Source organism: Syzygium oleosum, unplaced genomic scaffold (genome assembly GCF_021117445.2).
Source record: "Syzygium oleosum isolate NSW1041296 unplaced genomic scaffold, Sole_v2.1 Sole_v2.09, whole genome shotgun sequence".
NCBI classification, from domain to species: domain Eukaryota; kingdom Viridiplantae; phylum Streptophyta; class Magnoliopsida; order Myrtales; family Myrtaceae; genus Syzygium; species Syzygium oleosum.
Genome location: NW_026607493.1, coordinates 7,316,617 through 7,338,292, shown reverse-complemented (window position 1 = coordinate 7,338,292; position 21,676 = coordinate 7,316,617). Strand labels below are relative to the sequence as shown.

Below are 21,676 nucleotides of genomic sequence, written 5' to 3'. Positions count from 1 at the left end.
TTCTCGACTTGGTCACGTAATACAAACAACCCAATGATCATACCGAGTGATATCCTAGCAAACACTAAACAACATTGAACAGATTCAATTTACGCGGTTCAGCCACCCAGATCAATTTCACTATTCAAGAATTAAATGGTTTCTCGCGTCTCTCAGCTTTCGGACAACCGACATGCATCACCACCCCAACACGATCCGAAAAAATTAGCAAGAGTGGGAAACTATCAACAAGATACCCACAGAATTGATAAACTAGCTCTTTCCTAATCCTTCTTTAATAAAGTAAGATCCCAGGAAGTCGCAAGTTGAGCTAAAAACTAGAACCAGCATGTTTACTCTCATCTTTCGTCTCAAAACATCAACTAATTTGGAGAATTACCAGCATTTGCATGAGGTAGAGACAAGTATCATTAGGATATTAGCGAAGACCAAGTGTGACATTGTTTCATTAGAATATTCCACCTCTTCACATTTTAGGGAAAATTACGTAAATAGTCCTAAGCCTATTGCAATTGTGCCAATTTAGTTCTAAACATTTTTTTTTAGCCAATTCAGTTCTAAACATTTTGTATTTGTACCAATTAATTCCATCCGGTCAATTTTGGCCGGACGTTGCCGACCCTCTAGCCGACGCTGACAAGGCAATTTTTTAATATATATATTTTTATTTTTATTCCTTTTCTTCTTCCCTTGGCCGATCTAGCGACCGGCCACTAGCGAGGGCGAGCCTCGATCTCGCCATGGTCGCTGCTCGACTGATCTCGCCCTCGCTAGTGCCGATGAGGGGGAGCCTCACCAGTGGCCGGCAACTAGTGTTGTTGGCCCTAGCCCCTGGCCGGTCGCTGGACCGGCCAAGGGAAGAAGAAAACGAAAAAAAAAAAAGAAAAAAAAATTTAAAAAATTGCCACGTCAGCGTCGGTTGGAGGGCTGATGCCAGCTGGCTTCCACGTCGGCGCTGGCCGGCCAAAATTTGCCGGATGGATTGAATTGGCATAAATACAAAAGGTTTATGACTGAATTAGCAAAAAAAAAGTTTAGGATTGAATTGGCATAATTGCAATAGGTTTAAGACCGTTTTGATCATTTTCCCCGCATTTTATACCAATAAAGAAATACAAATTGAAATGGAAAAGTAAAATTTTACATGTTATTTTTTCATTTGATGTATAAATATAATTTTTTAAGTATGATATATAGTCTCTTAAATTATTGAGAAAAGATATACTCTTCCATCTTGATAAATGAAGAAAGTAATAATAACCAAGGAAAAGTGACATTATCCCAAACTTGGATTGAATGATATAGAATAATACAACAAGATAGCCAATATCTTAAATTAAATTAAATTGTCAATTTACATTTCATAAACGTATATAATTTTGTTAGCTGAATTAATTTCATGCTTCAGATTAAAAAAATCATGAAGCTACCATTGAAATAAAATTTGATTATATTTCAAAAAGTATGCACTTTGTTGACTTAGGTACTTTTTTTATTTTGAAAATACTTGGCTATTCAGCGACCTTCCGACCGAAACAAGTGTACTTATCAAGCAACATTATCGCAATCAAATAATTTCGTATAAGGACAGTTGCAATTAAAAAATTTTAATTGAGATAAGTGTATTCCAAGTCCTAAAACTTATCACGAAAGTGCAATTGAGTCCTAAAACTTTCAAAAAGTGCAAATAAATCCTAAAACTTGTCATGAAAGTGTACTTGAGTCCTAAAACTTTAAAAAAGTGCAAACAAGTCCCAAAACTTATCAAATTGATTCAATCAAGTCATTCCATTAATTGTATTTTTTAAAGTTTTAGGACTTATTTGTACTTTTGTGACAAGTTTTAAGACTTATTTGCACTTTTTGAAAGTTTTAGGACTCAAGTGCACTTTCGTGATAAGTTTTAGGACTTGTTTGCACTTTTTGAAAGTTTTAGGACTCAAATGCACTTTTGTGACAAGTTTTAGGACTTCTAGTGCATATATCCCATTTTAATTTGTATTATCACCATGCACGAAAATCTATATTTGCAGAACAATTGGGCCGATCGGTGCACGAGGTTGCCAGCTAGTTGTGGAAGAAAATCCAAGTAAAAATAAGTCACACGTGGTGGGGAATCCTCCTGATCAATGACCAACGTATAAATAGTTCGCAAATTTGCAACTTGATCAATAGAAAAATCTAGATTGCATTCAAAATATGTGAGCCAAGAGAAGACAAAATTGGCCACCTTTCTATGAAAGAGAAGTAAGTGCCCCACGACTAGGGGCAATTTAAATTAATAATATTGATGTGAGAATATTTAAATATTAAATTTCGTATTGAATTATCAGTTTAAACTTGTCGAATAATTGGTGATCTAGGTTCCCATTCGACTTAGTTCAGAGTGAAAAGTTGACAATGACCTCATAACTCTCACAATCGCCATGAATCCACCACTCTATCAAACATTTTGTTCTAGAATTATTGATAGGAGTGGCAGCTTTCAAAACTTCAAATTATATTCCAAAGATTGAGATGGAAGTGGGCGAATGTGATGTCACTGAGCATTTAGGAAACCAGCCAAGTTTGACGAATGTAACGCATTGTGGGTTTGTGCTAGGAGAGTTTAATAATTAATATCCTCGATGTTGAGTTTGAAATTTCTCTTCATATATAAAAAAGATTATCTTCGTGCACCTTCTATTTTCAGTTTCTGGCGACATTGTTCAAGCTAATGTTGATTGAACCTCGGATGTTTCGTGCACCTTCTCGAGCCGTAAAATTTTTTTATCACGTCAATCTTCCTTACAAGAGAAAAAGTATTTTGTGTGATGGATACATTACAAAACAATTATGGGTGCAAATGATCAATTATTATTGACTCGCGAGCTATGAATCGCGTCGTACTTGACGCCATACATGTATCCATTGGCAGACCTAGGGGATAGTGGTGGCCCCGTCCCCTTGTTCCTAAAATTTCCAATTATTTAGGGGAAACAATTATCCAAAAAGAAACTTATATGTATTAGTTTTATGAAAATTTTGTGTCACACTCCACTTATATAGCATTCTCGATTCATCATTGTCTTTATGCATCTTACTTTCTCGTGGGGAAATTATCACAAACCTCCATTTGAGAAGCGTTGACTAATTTTTTCAATGATATAACCAATCATTCGTCAGAAAATATTTTCCAAATCCTGAGTTTTCCGCGAAACAAACGCATCTTAAGTAACTTTTGAAAAATTCTTTATGGAAAGTAGGATTGTTATTATTCTTACTTTATCTAGATCATTAGGTTTGAATCCAATAATTTTTCCATCGAACCTAATCAGCTATTCCTATTATATTCATAAGCAATGTGCAAAATTAATCAGTTCCTACTAATGTTGACTCCATAATGGTCCTTCATATACTTATTTACGCACGTATACATATTTCTTTGTGGAAAGTAATTAAGAACCCTAATGCAGGAGTACATTCTGATCTTATCTAGATCATTAGGCTTGAATCCATTAAATTTTTCCACCAAACCTAATCAGCTATTCCTATTATATTCATAAGCAATGGTGACAGAACTAATTTACTTCCTATTGAAGTCTAGTCTACTCCATTGTTGTTCTTGATAGCTACCCATCACCGCCCACCAGATAACAACACCTGTCGCTTTTGCTACTTAACCAAATGATGAGGCTTGCTTAGCAACCTCCTCTCCTGATGATCAAGGGAGAAACGGGGACGAAACATCATCCCCCGTCCATAGAGAGTCCCGTGAGATCATCCCACGGCTCGTTTTCATTAGAATAACGAGAGAGGGCGACGGTCTGTTTACTCTCGTCGCCATTGACGGACCTACCGCTGCCACGAAACAATTTGCGGAGAGCCGGATGATTTGATCATCCCTGTTTTTGGAGAATGAAAGTATAAAAGATCACTTTCTTCTTCCCATGTTTCTCTGCACTAAAGGCAAGTGATGTGGAGGAAAGAAGTGAACTTATGAGGGGTAGACCCCTCAAATCTTTTCTTGTTTTTGTGGGCAGAGTTGTGGACTCCCCCAGTTTGATTAGTTTCGTTTTGCTGGAACAAATTTACATTCGCAAAAGGCGATTTTGTTTCACGATCTACTTAATTAATGTTTGATTCACGAAAGGTATATATTTTTTTTCCATAACCAACACATGCATAAAGTCTTTTTGATTTTATCGCTATTCACCGATGCACATAAATCGTCATATTTACACATAGGGTATGGTTCTATCTAGTTTTGCCGTAGTATGTAAATTAAATATAAATTGTATTGCGAAATCAAAGGGGACCCAAAGTAAGCACTTCATATGCGGTCAACATTTCATGTTCCAAACAAGTAATGTATTGTCGTTTAGAGATTATATGCATCATGTATATCAAATTCTTAAATTAAGTTAGGTCAGCATAAAATTGAGAGCAAACAGTGCAAGAGAGTCAATAAGCTTGGTGGCGGCTGTTTGGCGTAGAATGACGTAGAATGTTCTCATGGTTCTTTCCTAGGGATAATGGTACCGCTAACCTTCATGGTGGCTCGTGGCCACCACCTGGGCCAGCTGAAGTGGGGTGGAGCAACCTTGTTAAGGACTGAAGTGCAAACCTTTTTCATTTTGTATTTTCTATTATTTAAATATATTTGTTCAATCAAATATTTCTTAGATAAAATTTAAAAGAGACGTAAGATGCCACGTCAACATTTAATGGTGGTTAAACGAACATCAGTGTTTTCATTTACTTTTTCAACGGATGATCAATTTGTACATTTAATATATAGTTTAGAGACTATAAAGCGAGGTTGAACAAATTGAAAAAGTACCGGGGTTAATAGTGTGATCCCTTTTTCTTTAGCTGCCGCCGTTGAAGTAAACGAGGTATGTCATTGTATGACGGTATGTCATAGAATTTACCTTTAGGTTTCTCCACAAATCCTACCGGCTGCTGTGGCCTTGTTTTACTGAAATTTGTGGTCAACACGTCTCCATTATCAAAAGTGAATATATATATGAACAAAGAAAATCAACATAGCTTGAGATTTTGGAACCTAACGTCAGCTTTCAGTCATCTTTAATTAGCAAAACCCAAGTCAACTAAAGAATACTGCTAACTTGCTAAGCAACTTCCTGTTCACATTCATGAGAACTGAGACGTGCTCGCATCTCTTAGAATAAGACTAATCTAAGTAAACTCTACAGATTTGTATGTATATCTATCTAGGATTACTGTCAACTGCAAAATCTATGCAATTTTTTTCTACACATTGCGTATACATTACTGTTACTAAAACAATCCACATCAAATGTGATTGACGTATGATGTGCATAAAAAAAAAGAGTTTCACGTGCTGTATATGCAGGAGGGAGTTCTAATCTATCCTTTGAATCTCCAAAATACCCTAAAAAAATCTTAGCATACTTTCCCCATTTCTCTCGCGCCAATGATTTGAACATGATTGTAAACCGTGGGATGTAGAAACAGATTGTCAATTAATAATTCGAAGCTGAAAGTGTCGTGTTCCTATATTTGAAATACAATGCATAGCGTGTGGCATGCACTAGAGTGTCAATATGAACTGCCGGATCCACACCGACACCATGCTTGTTAGGAGAGATTGGGAGGGAAGAAAAAAGGGTTCTAAAAGCATAACTGTGTTTGGATGGAGGAGGAATACGAGGGATAAATCCGGTTAATTTCATGTACATTCTAAAACCATGTGAAGGGATTCGTAGGTATTTAAACCGACGCGTGCGTTACTCCATAAATTTATTCTTCTTTCTTACTTGTGCGACTATTCTTTCCCATAATAAAAACAAACATGTGATCGAGCCACTTGTAAGGCATGGGGGTCCACGGGAGACAAACACATGGTGGGAGGATGAAACACTACGAAAGTCCACAGTTTCGGTCGCCATTTCTAGAATGGTCTCCGCATGGTCCACGAAAGTTTGGTGAAGAAGTTCTGCTCAAACGTTTCTGCCTCCTGGTCTTCTTGGTACGCCCCCCGCCACAAGATTTTTTTTGTGTACATGTAACGAGAAGAAGGGCATGGGCACATCTTATGGTACGAGAGAAGTTGTATTTATCTTTTGAGTTTATGTTTGTAATGACCATGTCCGACAAGGGTGGGAAGTGATAGCCGAAGCTAGAGAGTCTGGACGAGGAGCGACTCTTGACAAGTTTTTAGGATGGCAAAAGGGGTACGAATGAAATTAACTCATGGAGGTGCATTTTGATGTAATTGCAAGTTCTGCTTTGAAACTCTAAAGTTAAGCTAAGCCAACTTTGATGGTAGCACTCCTAAGACGGATGACCACTTGTATGTCAAAGGACGAAATCGTGAGGTTCGATATGTGACAGGTCAAAATGGACAATATCACAATAAGTTAAATCCAAGGCGTCACAACATTAGTTTGGATGAGGTGATTAGAAAGAACAAAATTGGGATTTAGATAGTTATAAGAGAAAAAAGAAAGGAAGGATATGACGAGATTGAATTATATGGGTGTTAAGATGCGAGCGGCCGAGGAAAAGGAAGGAAAACAAAATGCATTGTAACATGAATTGTCTATTCTGTCACACCCACCTTCCTTCATTCTCTCTTTCCCCCAGACTTAAACTCTGACAAAAAGTCGTCATCGGATTCGGGGGCCACGACTTCTTGCGATGTCCACAGCAGTCAGATTGCGAACCACTCGGTAGCATCCGTCGGATTTGTTTATTCAGGGTCATCGCGACTGCAAATGCAGTATGAAATCGAAATCCTCTCGTTCTCACCATGAGGTCCTCTTTGCCTTATGAACAGGACACTGCTGGGTTCGTCCACTGAAAGTCCAAGACATCCATCAATTCATTGGACTCACGTGGAGTGGATATTTTTGAAATTTGCACCACTCGTTTGACGCTGCAAGATAAAAATTCTTCTAAGCCCTTGATGCTCCCAAGCCAAATATGAATTTCTTATTCTTTTAGACTTGTTCATATGGGTCTTTTAGTCACTAGGAATCCTTTCAACGTAAGTATTACCTGAAACATAAGTGCATCTTACAACTATCAAAATTGTTATAAATCATGTACAATTTTGTCATCTTCAAAATATATAAGGAGATTTTCTCAACAATGTTCTCTTCATCTGAATAAATCAGAATATATCAAAATTAATCAATTCTTTTTTCGCTTTACTCTTATCTTGGTATTAGATCTTAGGCAATCATGAGGAGATTTTGAGTGCACTGGATTCACATTGCACCGGGTGCACACTCGGAACACACATCTCATCTCATGCCGTTCCCTTTTTCAATAACAACTAATATTCCTCTCTCAAAATCGATCATGTTAGTAACCTACCACGCAGCCCGTTAGCCTCTTCTACTGTCCTTGCGCCGTAGCCACTTCAATCTCTTTTGCAACCCTGCGCCGCAGCCACATTGACCTCTTATGGTGGCCCTGCACCGCAACCACACCAACTTGTTGTCGCATAGCTTGCTGGACCGGTTTTTCTACCATAAGTTGATCAGATTATTGATGTATTCAAACTCTAGTTGACGTCACTTGAGTTTGAGGGGTGTTAGAGTTAAATAAGATATTTTCTTTAATTCTCCATATTTTTCAAAATTATGCATATATCTCATTGATTGTGCATATCCTTATTGATTAGAATTGATATTATATTTATTGTTACTTTAAATAGTCATCTCATAAAGCTTGATGTACTATTCATCATAATAAATCAGAATATACAGAAATTACTCTATTGTCTTTTCCGTTTTGTTCTTATCTTAGGAAAATATTTGAAAATATTTGGGTTTATGGGAAGTTCGGATATTTTCCCCTAAAATACTCCGCTTAGAAATATCCGGTTCACGGTGGCCGGCGCGCCAGTTCACGGAATTATTTCAAACTTTTACACAGGAATATGTCAACATTTCAGAAATACTAAAATAGTAAAAAATTCGCCAAAACTTAGTATCAAATTCACTGCCCCTTACGCCTATGTGTTTACTCGTTAATCAAGTTCCACATGGCCTGGTGGCACATGAGAGAAATGCTAAAAGAACCTCTTGTCTATATTCCTTAGATACATGTAGTCTTTCTCTACTTATCGGTTTAAACTTTTGGATTAGATTTTCTAACAAAACATTCTTCTCTTTTCTCACTTTAAAGTCCTGTTTGCCTTATAAACAGGGCACTACTGGATTCGTCCATTGATAGTCCAAGACATTCATCAATTCATATGACTCAAAAGGGAGCAGAAATTTTTGAAATTTGCATCATTCGTTTAATGTCGTGAGAAAAAGACTCTTTTAGACTTTTATAGCTTTCGTAAGTGCATCATCCTTTAGCTAATTGCTAAGCAGACTTTAAGCCGCAGCCATGTCCTTCAAGATTATTGTTCTGGTCTCTTTGCTAGAAGTTTTGGCTTACGCTCAAGAGACTAGTTTCGTGTACAACGGTTTCCAAACAGATGATCTGAGCCTCGATGCGATGGCCGGGATCACCCCCAATGGCCTCCTGAATCTGGGCTACGACGCCAAACAGCAGAAGGGCCACGCCTTCCATCCCTACCCAGTCCAGTTCAAGAACTCTCCAAACAGCTCCGTATTCTCCTTCTCCACCACGTTCAGCTTTGCGATCCAACCTCAGTTTAAGTCTCTGAGTGGCCATGCGATCGCCATCATCGTCGCGCCAAAGAGAGGCCTCCCCGGGTCCTTGCCGAGCCAATACCTCAGCATGTTCAACCAAACCAACAACGGCAACACCACCAATCATGTGTTTGGGTTGGAACTCGACACAATCCTGAGCAGCGAGTTTCAGGAAATTAACGATAATCACGTCGGGATTGACTTGAATGGGTTGACATCAGTAAAGTCAGCTCCAGCGGGGTATCATGCAGATGGGGGTAAGTTCAAGAACTTGACTCTAATCAGCGGTAAAGCAATGCAAGTTTGGGTAGACTACGATGGCACGGAAAAGCAGATCAATGTCACATTGGCCCCGATCAATGTACGAAAGCCAAACACTCCCCTTCTGTCTCTTACCCGGGATCTCGCATCGATTATCAATGAGAACATGTATGTCGGCTTCTCGTCATCGACCGGTTGGGTCGTGACTTCTAACTATGTTCTAGGTTGGAGCTTCGAGGTAAATGGCTAGACTCCGGCACTTGCCCTGTCCCAACTTCCTGAGCTTCCTCAGATCGGTAAAAAGCAGACGTCCAAAGTACTGACAATTGGGCTACCATGGGTGGTTCTTTTCGTCATATCAATGCTGATCTTGAGCGCAGTTTACGTGACGAGAAGGAAACGGAAATTTGCCGAGGTGCTTGAAGATTGGGAGAGGGACTATGGCCCACACCGGTTCAACTACAAAGATCTTTACATTGCGACAAAAGGATTCCGGAACCAAAAGCTATTAGGGACCAGTGGGTTCGGTCGGGTCTCTAGAGGAATCTTACCCCCATCAAAGATAGTGATCGCGGTGAACAGGGTACCCCATGAATTGAGACAAGGCATGAGAGAATTCGTAGCACAGATCCTTAGCATCGGTCGGCTCCGTCACCGCAACATAGTGTTGCTCCTTGGTTACTACCGCTAGAAAGGGGAGTTGCTCTTGGTTTACGACTACATGCCCAATGGGAGCCACGACGAGTACCTCTCTATAACCTGTTGGTTGTTTGTTTGTTTCACAAACAAAATAGTACTTTTCCTTTCCTTGTCCTACATAAGAAAGTTACATTCCGGTTCCCAGTTCCAACTTTTTGGAACCGGTGGTTTTTGATCCGGTTCCCTGTTCCAAGGGATAAAAAGTTCAAACTTAAACATTTGATCACTAATAACCGTGCATGGCTTGGGTTTTATGCACCATCCCTATGATGGTCTCTTGGTTCCTATTCAATGTGGGACTCTTGGTGTGTAATGTGTATGGATTTTCTCTAGTGTGTGTCCAATCTTTCATGTGTACGCCTTCGATGTGGGACTCTTGGCTTGTCTCTGTTGTTGTGTCTCCATGCGAATGCCAAGAGTCCCACATTGAATGTCTATGCAAAGATCGTAAGAGGAGTTGTTAATAAAATCCAAGTCAAGCCTTTCTCACGTGCTTTATCCTTTTTGCAGCAAGTTGGCCATGACAAAGGGTATCACTTGTTAAGTGTGTCATTCTCACATTTTTAGTTCTATTGCTAGTAAATAGCAAAATGTTTCATTGGATCGCCATTGGTCCGGTTCCTGGTTCCATGATCCGTCGGTTCGGTTCCCGATCCTGAAAATTGAGAATTGGAACCGACCTGAAAATTGAGAATCGGTCTGGTTCCCGGTTCCACTCATGAACCGGACCGGACTGGGAACTAATCACCCCTAGCTAGACCCCACAATGTCCGCATGCATTATTTGGCACACTTAGCACTTGATATATTAATACCGAAAATTAAATAATTTAATTGGTCATCAATCACCCTCTATTGAATTGTAATTACTATTTGAAACCATTGAGTTTTTTTCTATCACAAACTTACAAAATTTTATGTAACAGGATGAAACCCTTACAGTGATGCTAAGAAGGTTAATTATGTCGATCGCCCTCCCCCAACCTTATTATCCATAACAAAATAACAAAGTCCGTAGCTTTAAAGTTTCTTTTAATAAGTATATGGGTGTTCTCTCTATAAAAAATGTATTACTTTTTACAGCTGATTTCAATCTCAAATTATCACTAAGAAATACATAATATTCTACGTGGATTTTTAAGCTGTGTTTTGATGATATGGTATAACAAAATAGATAAAATATCTTATTTTCTAAAATTGAATTTAAATTTGTCATCTATCGGCTAATTAACTTTCTTTCCCATATTAATTTTCTTTTTTATCACTCTCTCCATGCAAATTTAATTTGTTTTCTTCTTTTCTTTAACACACACATATGCAGTTTTGCTAGTTATTGGAGAAAAGAATTTTACTTCTTCCAAATTGTTCCTTAGATATATAATGAAATGAAATTTCGATGGACTTGTACAAAAGCTCTAAGCGACATTAAATTATTAATTCGACCAAAAAAAAGGTTGAATTATCAATGCTTTTATGATAATAGACTAATCAACTGCCACTTAGAATTTTCAACCTCTGCTCTATGGCCATCTCCTTTTCTATTTCTTTATTAATATTTTCCCATTTTTTCCTAGCAATTTTATGGTCCACAAACCAGGGCCAAAATTGGCATCCATCGGCAAATTCACCGCTCACCATATTCCACGTTAGACATTCTCATTTAAGTACGGCAGAACTATACAATGACCCCTATGATCATGCCATAGCCTTTTATGTAGACATAGCCACGGGCCGATTTTGGCTCAGAACCGGCCCGGGTCAAACCCTGGACCGGCCCGTTGACCGGGCCCACGGTTCGGAACAGGAACCGCCCGTGGCCTACGGGCCCAGTTCCGGTTCCAATAATTTTGGAACTGGCCCGAAACCGGCGGTTCCGGGCCTGGTTCCAAAAAAAAAAAAACCCACCTCTTCTAATCCTCCACGCCCTCCTCTCCCACCAGTGACCAGTCCCTCATCCGCCACTTCCGCTCCACCCTCTCCTCCTCCGTCCACACCCCTCTCCGCCACTCCCACCCCCTCTCCGCCGCCGCCGCCGCCGCCGCCCCCCCTCCTCACGCCCTCCTGGTCCTCCCACCCTTCCCTTCCTTACATCGGCGTCAAGCTCATGACCCACTTCCCTGGCAACTCCTCCGCGCTGAACCTGCCGGGGGTCCACGCCATCTTCGTCCTCTTCAGCTCCCTCACCGGCCAGCCCCTCGCCACCGCGGACGCCACCGTGTAGACCCTGTACCACACCGCCTGTGTCTCGGGCCTCGCCTCCAAGCTCCTCTCGCGGACCGATAGCAAGGTCCTCGTCATGGTCGGTCCCTCCTTCCCCCCTCTCCCCTGCGCCTCCTCCGGTCCTCCCCTTTTCTCCTCCGCCCGCCCCCCGTCTTCCCAGATCTGACCCCCGCCGCCTTCGCCGCCGTCGCCCCCGCCCATGGCCGCACCCGCCGACGCCGACGCCCCCTCCTCCTCCCCCCTCTCTACCCTGCGCCTCCTCCCCTTTTCTCCTCCTCGCCCCTCGAACCGGAACCAGCCTGAAACCGCCGGTTCCGATTCATACATGGCCACGAACCGAAATTGCCGGTTCCTGAACCGTGGCCATGTCTACTTTTATGTGAACGTATCGAAAAAAGGGGAAAAGTTTACCCAATCCATCGTAAAACTATTGTACGAATGTTAATTCGATTTAAAGTTTTCAATTTTGCAAATTTATTCCTAAATATTTGCGCGAAAGTTTAATATAGTCTTTCAATTTAATTTTCACTCGAAAATTGTTAATGTGGCAGTCTAATCATTGTCGGCTATCGTACATAGCTCACCACCACGTTTCCGTGCATGACCATCCAGATTTATTAAATCCCATTTTACCCAAAATAATTATGAAATCGAAACTCTCGTTCTCGCCTTGAGGTCCTCTTTGCCTTATGAACAGGCCACTGTTTAATTCGTCCATTGAAAGTTCAAGACATTCATCAATTCATTGGACTCACGTGGAGCAGACACTTTTTAAATTTGCACCACTCGTTTGGCGTTGCAAGATAAAGATTCAGATTTTTCTGAATCTTTATAACCCTCTTAACTGCATCCTTCTTCAGCTAATTGCTGAGCAGACATTTGAGCTGGAGCCATGTTCTTCAAGATTCTTGTTGGGCTCTCTCTGCTAGCTGTGTTGGCTTACGCTCAAGAGATCAATTTTGTGTACAACGGTTTCCGATCGGCCAATCTGAGCCTCGATGGGATCGCCAGGGTCACCTCCAATGGCCTCCTGAAGCTGACCAACAACACCAAGCAGCAGATGGGCCACGCCTTCCATCCCGACCCTGTCCAGTTCAAGAACTCGCCCAACGGCTCCGTCTTCTCCTTCTCCACCGCGTTCGTCTTTGCGATGCAACCTCCGTATGCGAATCTGGGCGGCCATGGGATTGTCTTCGTGGTCGCGCCCCAGAGAGGCCTCCCCGGGTCCCTACCGAGCAATTACCTCGGCATGTTCAACGAAACCAATGACCACAACAACACCAATCATGTGTTTGGAGTGGAACTTGACACGGTCCAGAGCAGCGAGTTTCAGGACATTAACGATAATCATGTCGGAATCGACTTGAACGGGTTGACATCAGCAAAATCAACTCCAGCGGGGTATTATGCAGACGGTGGGGTGTTCAAGAACTTGACTCTAATCAGTGGTAAATCAATGCAAGTTTGGGTGGACTACGATGGAACTGAAAAGCAGATCAATGTCAAATTGGCTCCGATCAATGTGCAAAAACCGCGGACTCCCCTTTTGTCTCTTAGTAAGGATCTCTCGTTGATCATCAACCAGAGCATGTATGTCGGCTTCTCGTCATCGACCGGTTCGGTCCAAACTTCTCACTATGTTCTGGGTTGGAGCTTTAGGGTGAATGGAGAGGCTCAGGCACTTGCCTTGTCCCAACTTCCTAAGCTTCCTCGGATTGGCAAGAAGGAGCCGTCGAAAGTACTGACTATAGGGCTACCACTGATAGTTCTTTTCGTTGTATCGATGCTGATCTTGAGCGTAGTTTATGTGATAAGAAGGAAAAGGAAATTCGCCGAGGTCCTTGAAGATTGGGAGAGGGACTACGGCCCACATCGGTTCAAGTTCAAAGAACTTTATGTTGCGACAAAAGGATTCCGGGAGCAAGAGCTATTAGGGACCGGTGGATTCGGTCGGGTCTATAGAGGAATCTTGCCCACATCGAAGATAGAGATCGCAGTGAAGAGGGTCTCCCATGAATCGAGACAAGGCATGAGAGAATTCGTAGCGGAGATCGTCAGCATCGGTCGGCTCCGTCATCGCAACATAGTGTCGCTCCTCGGTTACTGCCGCCGGAAAGGGGAGTTGCTCTTGGTTTACGACTACATGCCCAAAGGGAGCCTCGACAAGTACCTCTATGACCAACCAAAGGTCACCCTCAATTGGAGGCAAAGATTCAGCGTGATCAAAGGAGTGGCATCTGGGCTGCTTTATCTGCACGAAGGTTGGGAGCAAGTGGTGATCCACAGGGATATAAAGGCGAGCAACATCTTGTTAGATGCTGACTTAAATGGAAGACTCGGAGATTTTGGGCTTGCGAGACTATACGACCATGGAACCGACCCTGAAACGACTCGCGTGGTAGGAACGCTCGGTTATCTCGCCCCTGAGCACACGCGAACCGGCAAGGCCACTAGGAGCACTGACGTGTTCGCATTCGGAGTGTTTTTGCTTGAGGTCGCCTGCGGGAGAAGGCCGGTAAAGATTCGGGACGCGGAGGACGCGATATTGGTGGACTGGGTATTTTCTTGCTGGGACCAAGGTGCAATTCTCGAGGCAAGAGATCCGAAGTTGGGGGGGGAGTTTGTGGAAGAAGAGATGGAGTTGGTGCTGAAACTCGGGTTGATGTGTTCCCACTCCGACCCGTTGATGAGGCCGAGCATGCGTCAAGTTTTGCAATACTTGGAGGGCGATCTTCCGATGCCGGAATTGTCGTCCATCGGCCTTTCCTCCGGTGGGTTAACCTTCGCTCATCGCGAAGGTTTTGATGATTTGGCCATGTCTTATCCGTCCTCCCTGTACAAGGCATCTGCGCACTCATCTTCTGTCGCAGAATGACATCTCTCAGGTGGACGATGAGTCTCATGGTTTAGTTTCTAATTTAATTCCATCCTGTGTTTGGGGAACATCGATATGTCCGCTGGCATTTTTCTTCTCTTGTAGAAATCGATTAGTTGCAAGATGAGATCATGTGCAGATCTAGAATACGTAGGCTGTATGAGTCATTCTGGTACTAGTCCGTGTAATTATCGCTAAAATACACACTGATATTTTATATGGCTCAAATTAGCTGCCGGCGCGGCAGCTGCCATTGGCTGCTGCAGCGCAGGTGTCGTTCACTGATTGGTGTCCTCTCATTTTCCTTTACCCCTGTCCCATTTTCTTCATTTTTTTGGCCGCACTGCAACAATCACGTCTCTCCCCTCTGTTACATCGAGTCCCATCACAGTTGCTCCTCGTCGGCATCTCTCGTAGCCACGTCGGTCGCTCCTCTCTTTTCGTTCCCCGGTGTATAGTCGCCAAAGAGAGAGAAAGAGGACGGATCTGGAAATGGTCATGACGGAGTTACGGTGGTCATGGATGTGGCTATGGAGGTGGACGGTGGTGGTGCTGACCTCAGAGAGAGAGAGAGAGAGAGAGAGAGAGAGAGAGAGAGAGAGAGTGGGGTGGTGGCCATGTTCTCGAGTTGCAGATCAAGAAGAGAGGGGAACAGGTGGAAGACAAAAAACGACTTTACAGAGAGAAGAAGAAAGAGCGGTTCGAGGATAGGGTTTTTTAAGTGCATGTGCGACCCATGCGTTGAGTATAAAATTCTTTTGTCTTCCTCTAACCAGCAATATTGGAAGCTTAGTTCAGCGATGGCATGATGTCTGATCTTTTTATGTATTCTCTTCGCAGAGTCATTGACGCAATGATGCACTTCGTGGCCCTCCGAATTCGACGGGCTTTTAAGAAAGCGAACATTAAAAGCTTTTCATGGCATGCCATTCATAATGGTGCACTTCCTCCCCCGGATGCTGAATAGATGCCGATGGATTAACGTCGCCTTGGAGTCTTAAGAGAATGTCATGTAGCAGAAGTTTGTGCGGTTTCAGGATTCAAAAACCGAACTCGTCGTATAAGCTAAGCTACTAGGAAATTAGACGATGAATAACGAACCTTCCGTATTAGCGTCAAGTAGACGACAAGGTTACGAGTTTTTCTTGGTATACATGGTGAGGATGAATTTCCGACCTCCACAAATTAGTCAATGTGGGACCATATGAAGATGGAAATTCATAAAAAGCAATTGCCCCACATTACTTATCTAGAAGTCTTTCCAAGCTTGGATCTTCAGCTAAAGCAAATCTTGTAGGCAAAAGAGATTGTTCTTAATTTTAATTTGTGTTGTTGTCGTTGTGATTGTTGTTACTATTATTGTTATTATTTCATATTTTTTTTAACAAATAATATATTAAAATGGTATAAAAAGAAATAAGAATATGCATTTTTTTTCTAAAAGTGTATATGAGGTTGAATTCCGGGGCGAGACAGGGCTAGTACCGGCTTAAATCACGTAGCTTCTTAAATAGATTATGGAGTGATATTCTGTTTTGTTTAAATCATATAGCCGTTTATAGTCTATTTAATTAGATTATGGAGTGATAAATCTATTTAATTAACGCAAAAAAAGATGAATCTATTTAACCAAGTACCTGTTAAAGATAACACTAAATGTAACCTACCTGTCCGTGGATTGTTGTACATATTTATTACAAAAAATGGAATAGAAACCTTTAATCATAAAGAAAATTTCTCTTTAATGTATTTATATTATAAGATTCTTATGTTAACGTGACATGAATCATTTTGAGCAACTTATAAAACACAATATTTAACAATCTACTATATTCTGCTTGTTCTTTACTATGTCTCAAGTACACATAAATTATAGTTTTATTTTAGTAAACATATTTGTATACTAACATAAAATATTGGGAAAAAGACATTAGAAATCCCTCAACATTTCCAAGTTGTTCAATCAGGTTCCTGACTTTTTTTTGTGCAATATTTGAATCCCTAAATATATACTTTTTTATTAAGTTGGTCTTTCCGTCAAAATAAAGACGAAAATGCTGACGTGGATTGGCATGATAGAGCCATATCAACGATGAGTAGACAAATTGGTGCTTGCATATAATTTTCTTGTGCTGATTGGGAAAAAATAAGAAGAAGAAACAAAAGCCAGAGAGAGGAGAAAAGGCGAAGCTATCAAAGGTGGTGACAACACCACCCACGGGTGGGTGAGGACCGTTTAGACCTTACCGATCATCTCCATGGTCGGGCGACCATAGCTGACACCTGGCCAAGGTCACACGACCCCCGATATGGCTAAACTTTGGCTCGGGTCAGGCGACTTTAGGCCAAATCTAGCTTGGGGCCTCGAGGCAATGCTTAGGGTCATGCAACCCGGCGGTCAACAATCGTCTAGGTCGCATGACCCTATCCCTCCCTTGGCCAAGGTTCTGTAACTCTAGGTACAGATCTGGCCTCAAGTCGCGTGAACCAGCCTAGATTTCGCTTGAGGTTGTGTGACCTTGACCAAGTGAAGCTTAGGGCCGAGCGATCCCCACTTTCAACCGTTGGGGTTGAGCAATACTCGGAGATGCGCGACCCCCAATGACGCTTGACCAAGGTTGCCTCACCTACGTCATATTTGGCTCGGGTCATGCTACCTCGGGCAAGATCTAGACTCGGTCAGGGTTGTGAAACTCCAAGACAAATCTGGCTCAGATCGAGCTACCATAGGCTAGATTTGGCCATGGCCAGGGTCGTGCAGTCCCTTACCAAAAGCGTCACCTCTCTCTAGGTTTGTCTTTTTTTTTCTTTTTCAGATTTCTTTCTTTGTTAAATTCTTAATATTTATTAATTCCAAGTATTTCTTATTTTTGAAATTCTTTTTTTACTTTTAAATGCCACATAGGATATCATATAAGCATTTAACAAACACTTAATTCCATGCCAGCATCTCTGTCCATAATTTTTGTCAGAATGATCAACTTGTACAAAAAAAAACCATATAATTTAGGGATACAATTGTAAAAGAAAAGTTGAGGGACTTAATTGAACAAATTGAAAAAGTCCATGGACTTCCGATACCTTTTTTTCTATATATTATGTTAATAATAAGGTCACAAATTTCTTTAATACAAATTTGAATAAAGAAATAATGAAGAGAGAGGAGAGGGAGAGGAACAAGGATACTTAAGAGTAGGGGTGAGCGGTTCCAGGTTCCAGGTTCCATACAGGTTTCACCTGGAACTTGAAACCTACCCATTTAAACAGATTCCTCATTTTTTATAACCTGAAACCTATCATGCATACTACGGAACTTGGTACCTACCCTGTCACAGGTTGCAGGATCAGTTCCAAGGTCAAGCCAAGTTTCACATATATTATTAATTGAATGATTGTAGTTAAACATTACCTTTTATGACCACCGATTGCTGCTACAATTCACTGACCACAAATTATATTTAGACACACGAAAAATATGAAATATTAACAAAGTAAAAGTTTCAATCGTAAAATGGAAGCTCAAACTAGTGGCTCCAGATTATACACTCATCATCGGACGCCATAAAATATTGCAGGATCGTGAGAAGACATAGACCAAGAAAAACACAAAAACTTATTTCAGATTCCAAGTTCCAAATTCCACCTATCTAAAACTTGGAACCTATCCATCGAAACAGGTTCCCCAATTTTTTAACCTAGAACCTACCCTGCACCTTAGAACCTGGAACCTACTCTCATCTTTCGTCTCAAAACATCAACTAATTTGGAGGATTACCAGCATTTGCATGAGGTAGAGACAAGTATCATTAGGATATTAGCGAAGACCAAGTGTGACATTGTTTCATTAGAATATTCCACCTCTTCACATTTTAGGGAAAATTACCTAAATAGTCCTAAGCTGATTGCAATTGTGCCAATTCAATCCTAAACTTTTTTTTTTGCCAATTAAGTCCTAAACATTTTGTATTTGTACCAATTCAATCCATCCGATCAATTTTGGCCGGTCGGCGCCGGCCCTCTGGCCAACGATGACGTGGCAATATTTTAATATATATATATATATATATATATATATATATATATATATATATTTCATTTTCTTCTTCCCTTGGTAGGTCCAGCAACCGGCCACCAGCGAGGGCGAGCCTCGACCTTGCCATGGCCGCTGCTCGGCCGACCTCACCCGCGAAGGCAAGGTTGAGGCTCGCCCTCGCTAGTGCCTGTGAGGGTGAGCCTCACCAGTGGCCGGCGACTAGTGTCGCTGGCCCTAGCCCTTGGCCAGTCGCCGGTCTCTGAACCGGCCAGGGGAAGAAGAAAACTAAAATAAAAAAAAGAAAAAAAGAAAAGAAAAAAAAATATTTAAAAATTGCCACGTCAGCGTCGGCCGGAGAGCCGATGCTGGCCGGCATCCACGTCAGCGCTGGCCGGCCAAAATTGGTCGGATGGACTGAATTGGCAAAAAAAAAAGGTTTAGGACTGAATTGACATAATTGCAATAGGTTTAAGACTGATTTGGTAATTTTCCCCACATTTTATACCAATAAAGAAATACAAATTGAAATGGAAAAGTAAAATTTTACATGTTATTTTTTCATTTGATGTATAAAAATAATTTTTTTAAGTATGATATATAGTCTCTTAAATTATTGAGAAAAGATATACTCTTCCATCTTGATAAATGAAGAAAGTAACAATAACCAAGGAAAAGTGACATTATCCCAAACTTGGATTGAATGATATAGAATAATACAACAAGATAGCTAATATCTTAAATTAAATTAAATTGTCAATTTACATTTCATAAACGTATGTAATTTTGTAAACTGAATTAATTTCATGCTTCAGATTAAAAAAATCATGAAGCTACTATTGAAATAAAATTTGATTATATTTCAAAAAGTATGCACTTTGTTGACGTAGGTACTTTTTTTATTTTGAAAATACTTGTCTATTTAGTTTCCTTCCGACCGAAACAAGTGTACTTATCAAGCAACATTATCGCAATAAAATAATTTCGTATAAGGACAGTTGCATTAAAAAAATTTAATTTGTATTATCATCATGCACGAAAATCTATATTTGCAGAACAATTGAGCCGATCGGTGCACGAGGTTGCCAGCTAGTTGTGGAAGAAAATCCAAGTAAAAATAAGTCACACGTGGTGGGGAATCCTCCTGATCAATGACCAACGTATAAATAGTTCGCAAATTTGCAACTTGATCAATAGAAAAATCTAGATTGCATTCAAAATATGTGAGCCAAGAGAAGACAAAATTGGCCACCTTTCCACGAAAGAGAAGTAAGTGCCCCACGACTAGGGGCAATTTAAATTAATAATATTGATGTGAAAATATTTAAATATTAAATTTTATATTGATTTATCAGTTTAAACTTTTCGAATAATTAGCGATCTAAGTTCGACTTAGCTCAGAATGAAAAGTTGATAGTGACCTCATAACTCTCACAATCGCCATGAATCCACCACTCTATCAAACATTTTGTTCTAGAATTATTGATAGGAGTGGCTGCTTTCAAAACTTCAAATTATATTCCAAAGATTGAGATGGAAGTGGGCGAATGTGATGTCACTGAGCATTTAGGAAACGAGCCAAGTTTGACCAATGTAACGCATTATGGGTTTGTGCTAGGAGAGTTTAATAATTAATATCCTCGATGTTGAGTTTGAAATTTCTCTTCATATATAAAAAAGATTATCTTCGTGGACCTTCCATGTTCAATTTCTCTTCGTGAACCTAACGTCAGCTTTCAGTCATCTTTAATTAGCAAAACCCAAGTCAAGTCAACTAAAGAATACTGCTAACTTGCTAAGCAACTTCCTGTTCACATTCATGAGAACTGAGACATGCTCGCATCTCTAAGAATAAGACTAATCTAAGTAAACTCCACAGATTTGTATGTATATCTATCTAGGATTACTGTCAACTGCAAAATCTATGCAATTTTTTTTCTACACATCGCGTATACGTTATTGTTACTAAAACGGCAAAAGTACACCACAAGTGCCATAACTTGTGTACGGCGATCACTTTGGTGTCATAACTTTTTTTCGGATCACTTTAGTGCCAAGTCGGAAGAAAAGAGATCACTTTAGTGCCAATTTGGCCGGAAATCCGACATGGCATTCTTTATTAAATTTTTACGCCGACGTGGCTCGCCGGAGGCTGAGTCATCGTGTACAGTCAGTATTTTTTTATTTTAAATAATTTTTTTCAGCGTGTACAGTCAGCATTTTTAATTTTAAATATTTTTTCCCTTTTTTTTTCTTCCTTCCTTTTTCTTTTCTTTTCTTTTTTTTCTTTTCTCCCCTCGCCGGCCGGTTGCCGGTGGCCGGCCGGCCACCGGCGAAGCCCGGGAAGGGCTGGGTGAGGGCGGCCTTGCCCATGGCCGGCGAGGGGCGGCCGACCCTCACGGCGACAGCGAGGCCGGCCTCGCCCGACGCCGGCGAGGGTCGCTCGACGCCGCCGAGGGTCGCCCGACACCGACGATGGTCGCCCACGCCCGACTCAAGCGAGGGCGACCCTCGCCCGCCCAGGCGAGGGCTTCCCTTGCCGGCGTCGGGCGAGGGTCGCCCACGCTCGACTCAGGCGAGGGCGACCCTCGCCGGCGTTGGGCGAGGGCCGGCCTCGCCGGTCCGCCCGCCGAGGGTCGGCCGCCCCTCGCCGGCCATGGGCAAGGCCGCCCTCTCCCAGCCCTTCCCGGGCTTCGCCAGTGGCCGGCCGGCCACCGGCAACCGGCCGGCGAGGGGAGAAAAGAAAAAAAAAGAAAAGGAAAGAAGAAAAAAAATATTTAAAATTAAAAATGCCGACTGTACACGTTGACTCAGTCTCCGGCAAGCCACGTCGGCGTCAAAAATTAATAAAAAATGCCACGTCAGATTTCCGGCCAAATTGGCACTAAAGTGATCTGTTTTCCTCTGACTTGGCACCAAAGTAATCGCCGTACACAAGTTATGGCACTTG

At 41.5% G+C, this 21,676-nt stretch overlaps 1 protein-coding gene and 1 pseudogene across 1 annotated transcript; both read left to right on the top strand.

Moving 5' to 3' along the window:
* Positions 1–8,373: 8,373 nt before the first annotated feature.
* On the top strand, positions 8,374–11,822 carry LOC115666012 (L-type lectin-domain containing receptor kinase IV.1-like; annotated as a pseudogene).
* Positions 11,823–12,603: 781 nt separating this feature from the next.
* Positions 12,604–14,916, top strand: LOC115666013 (L-type lectin-domain containing receptor kinase IV.1-like). The gene has a single exon (XM_030587815.2). The coding sequence runs from the start codon at positions 12,714–12,716 to the stop codon at positions 14,694–14,696; it is 1,983 nt and encodes a 660-aa protein (XP_030443675.2). The 5' UTR covers positions 12,604–12,713; the 3' UTR covers positions 14,697–14,916.
* Positions 14,917–21,676: the final 6,760 nt, after the last annotated feature.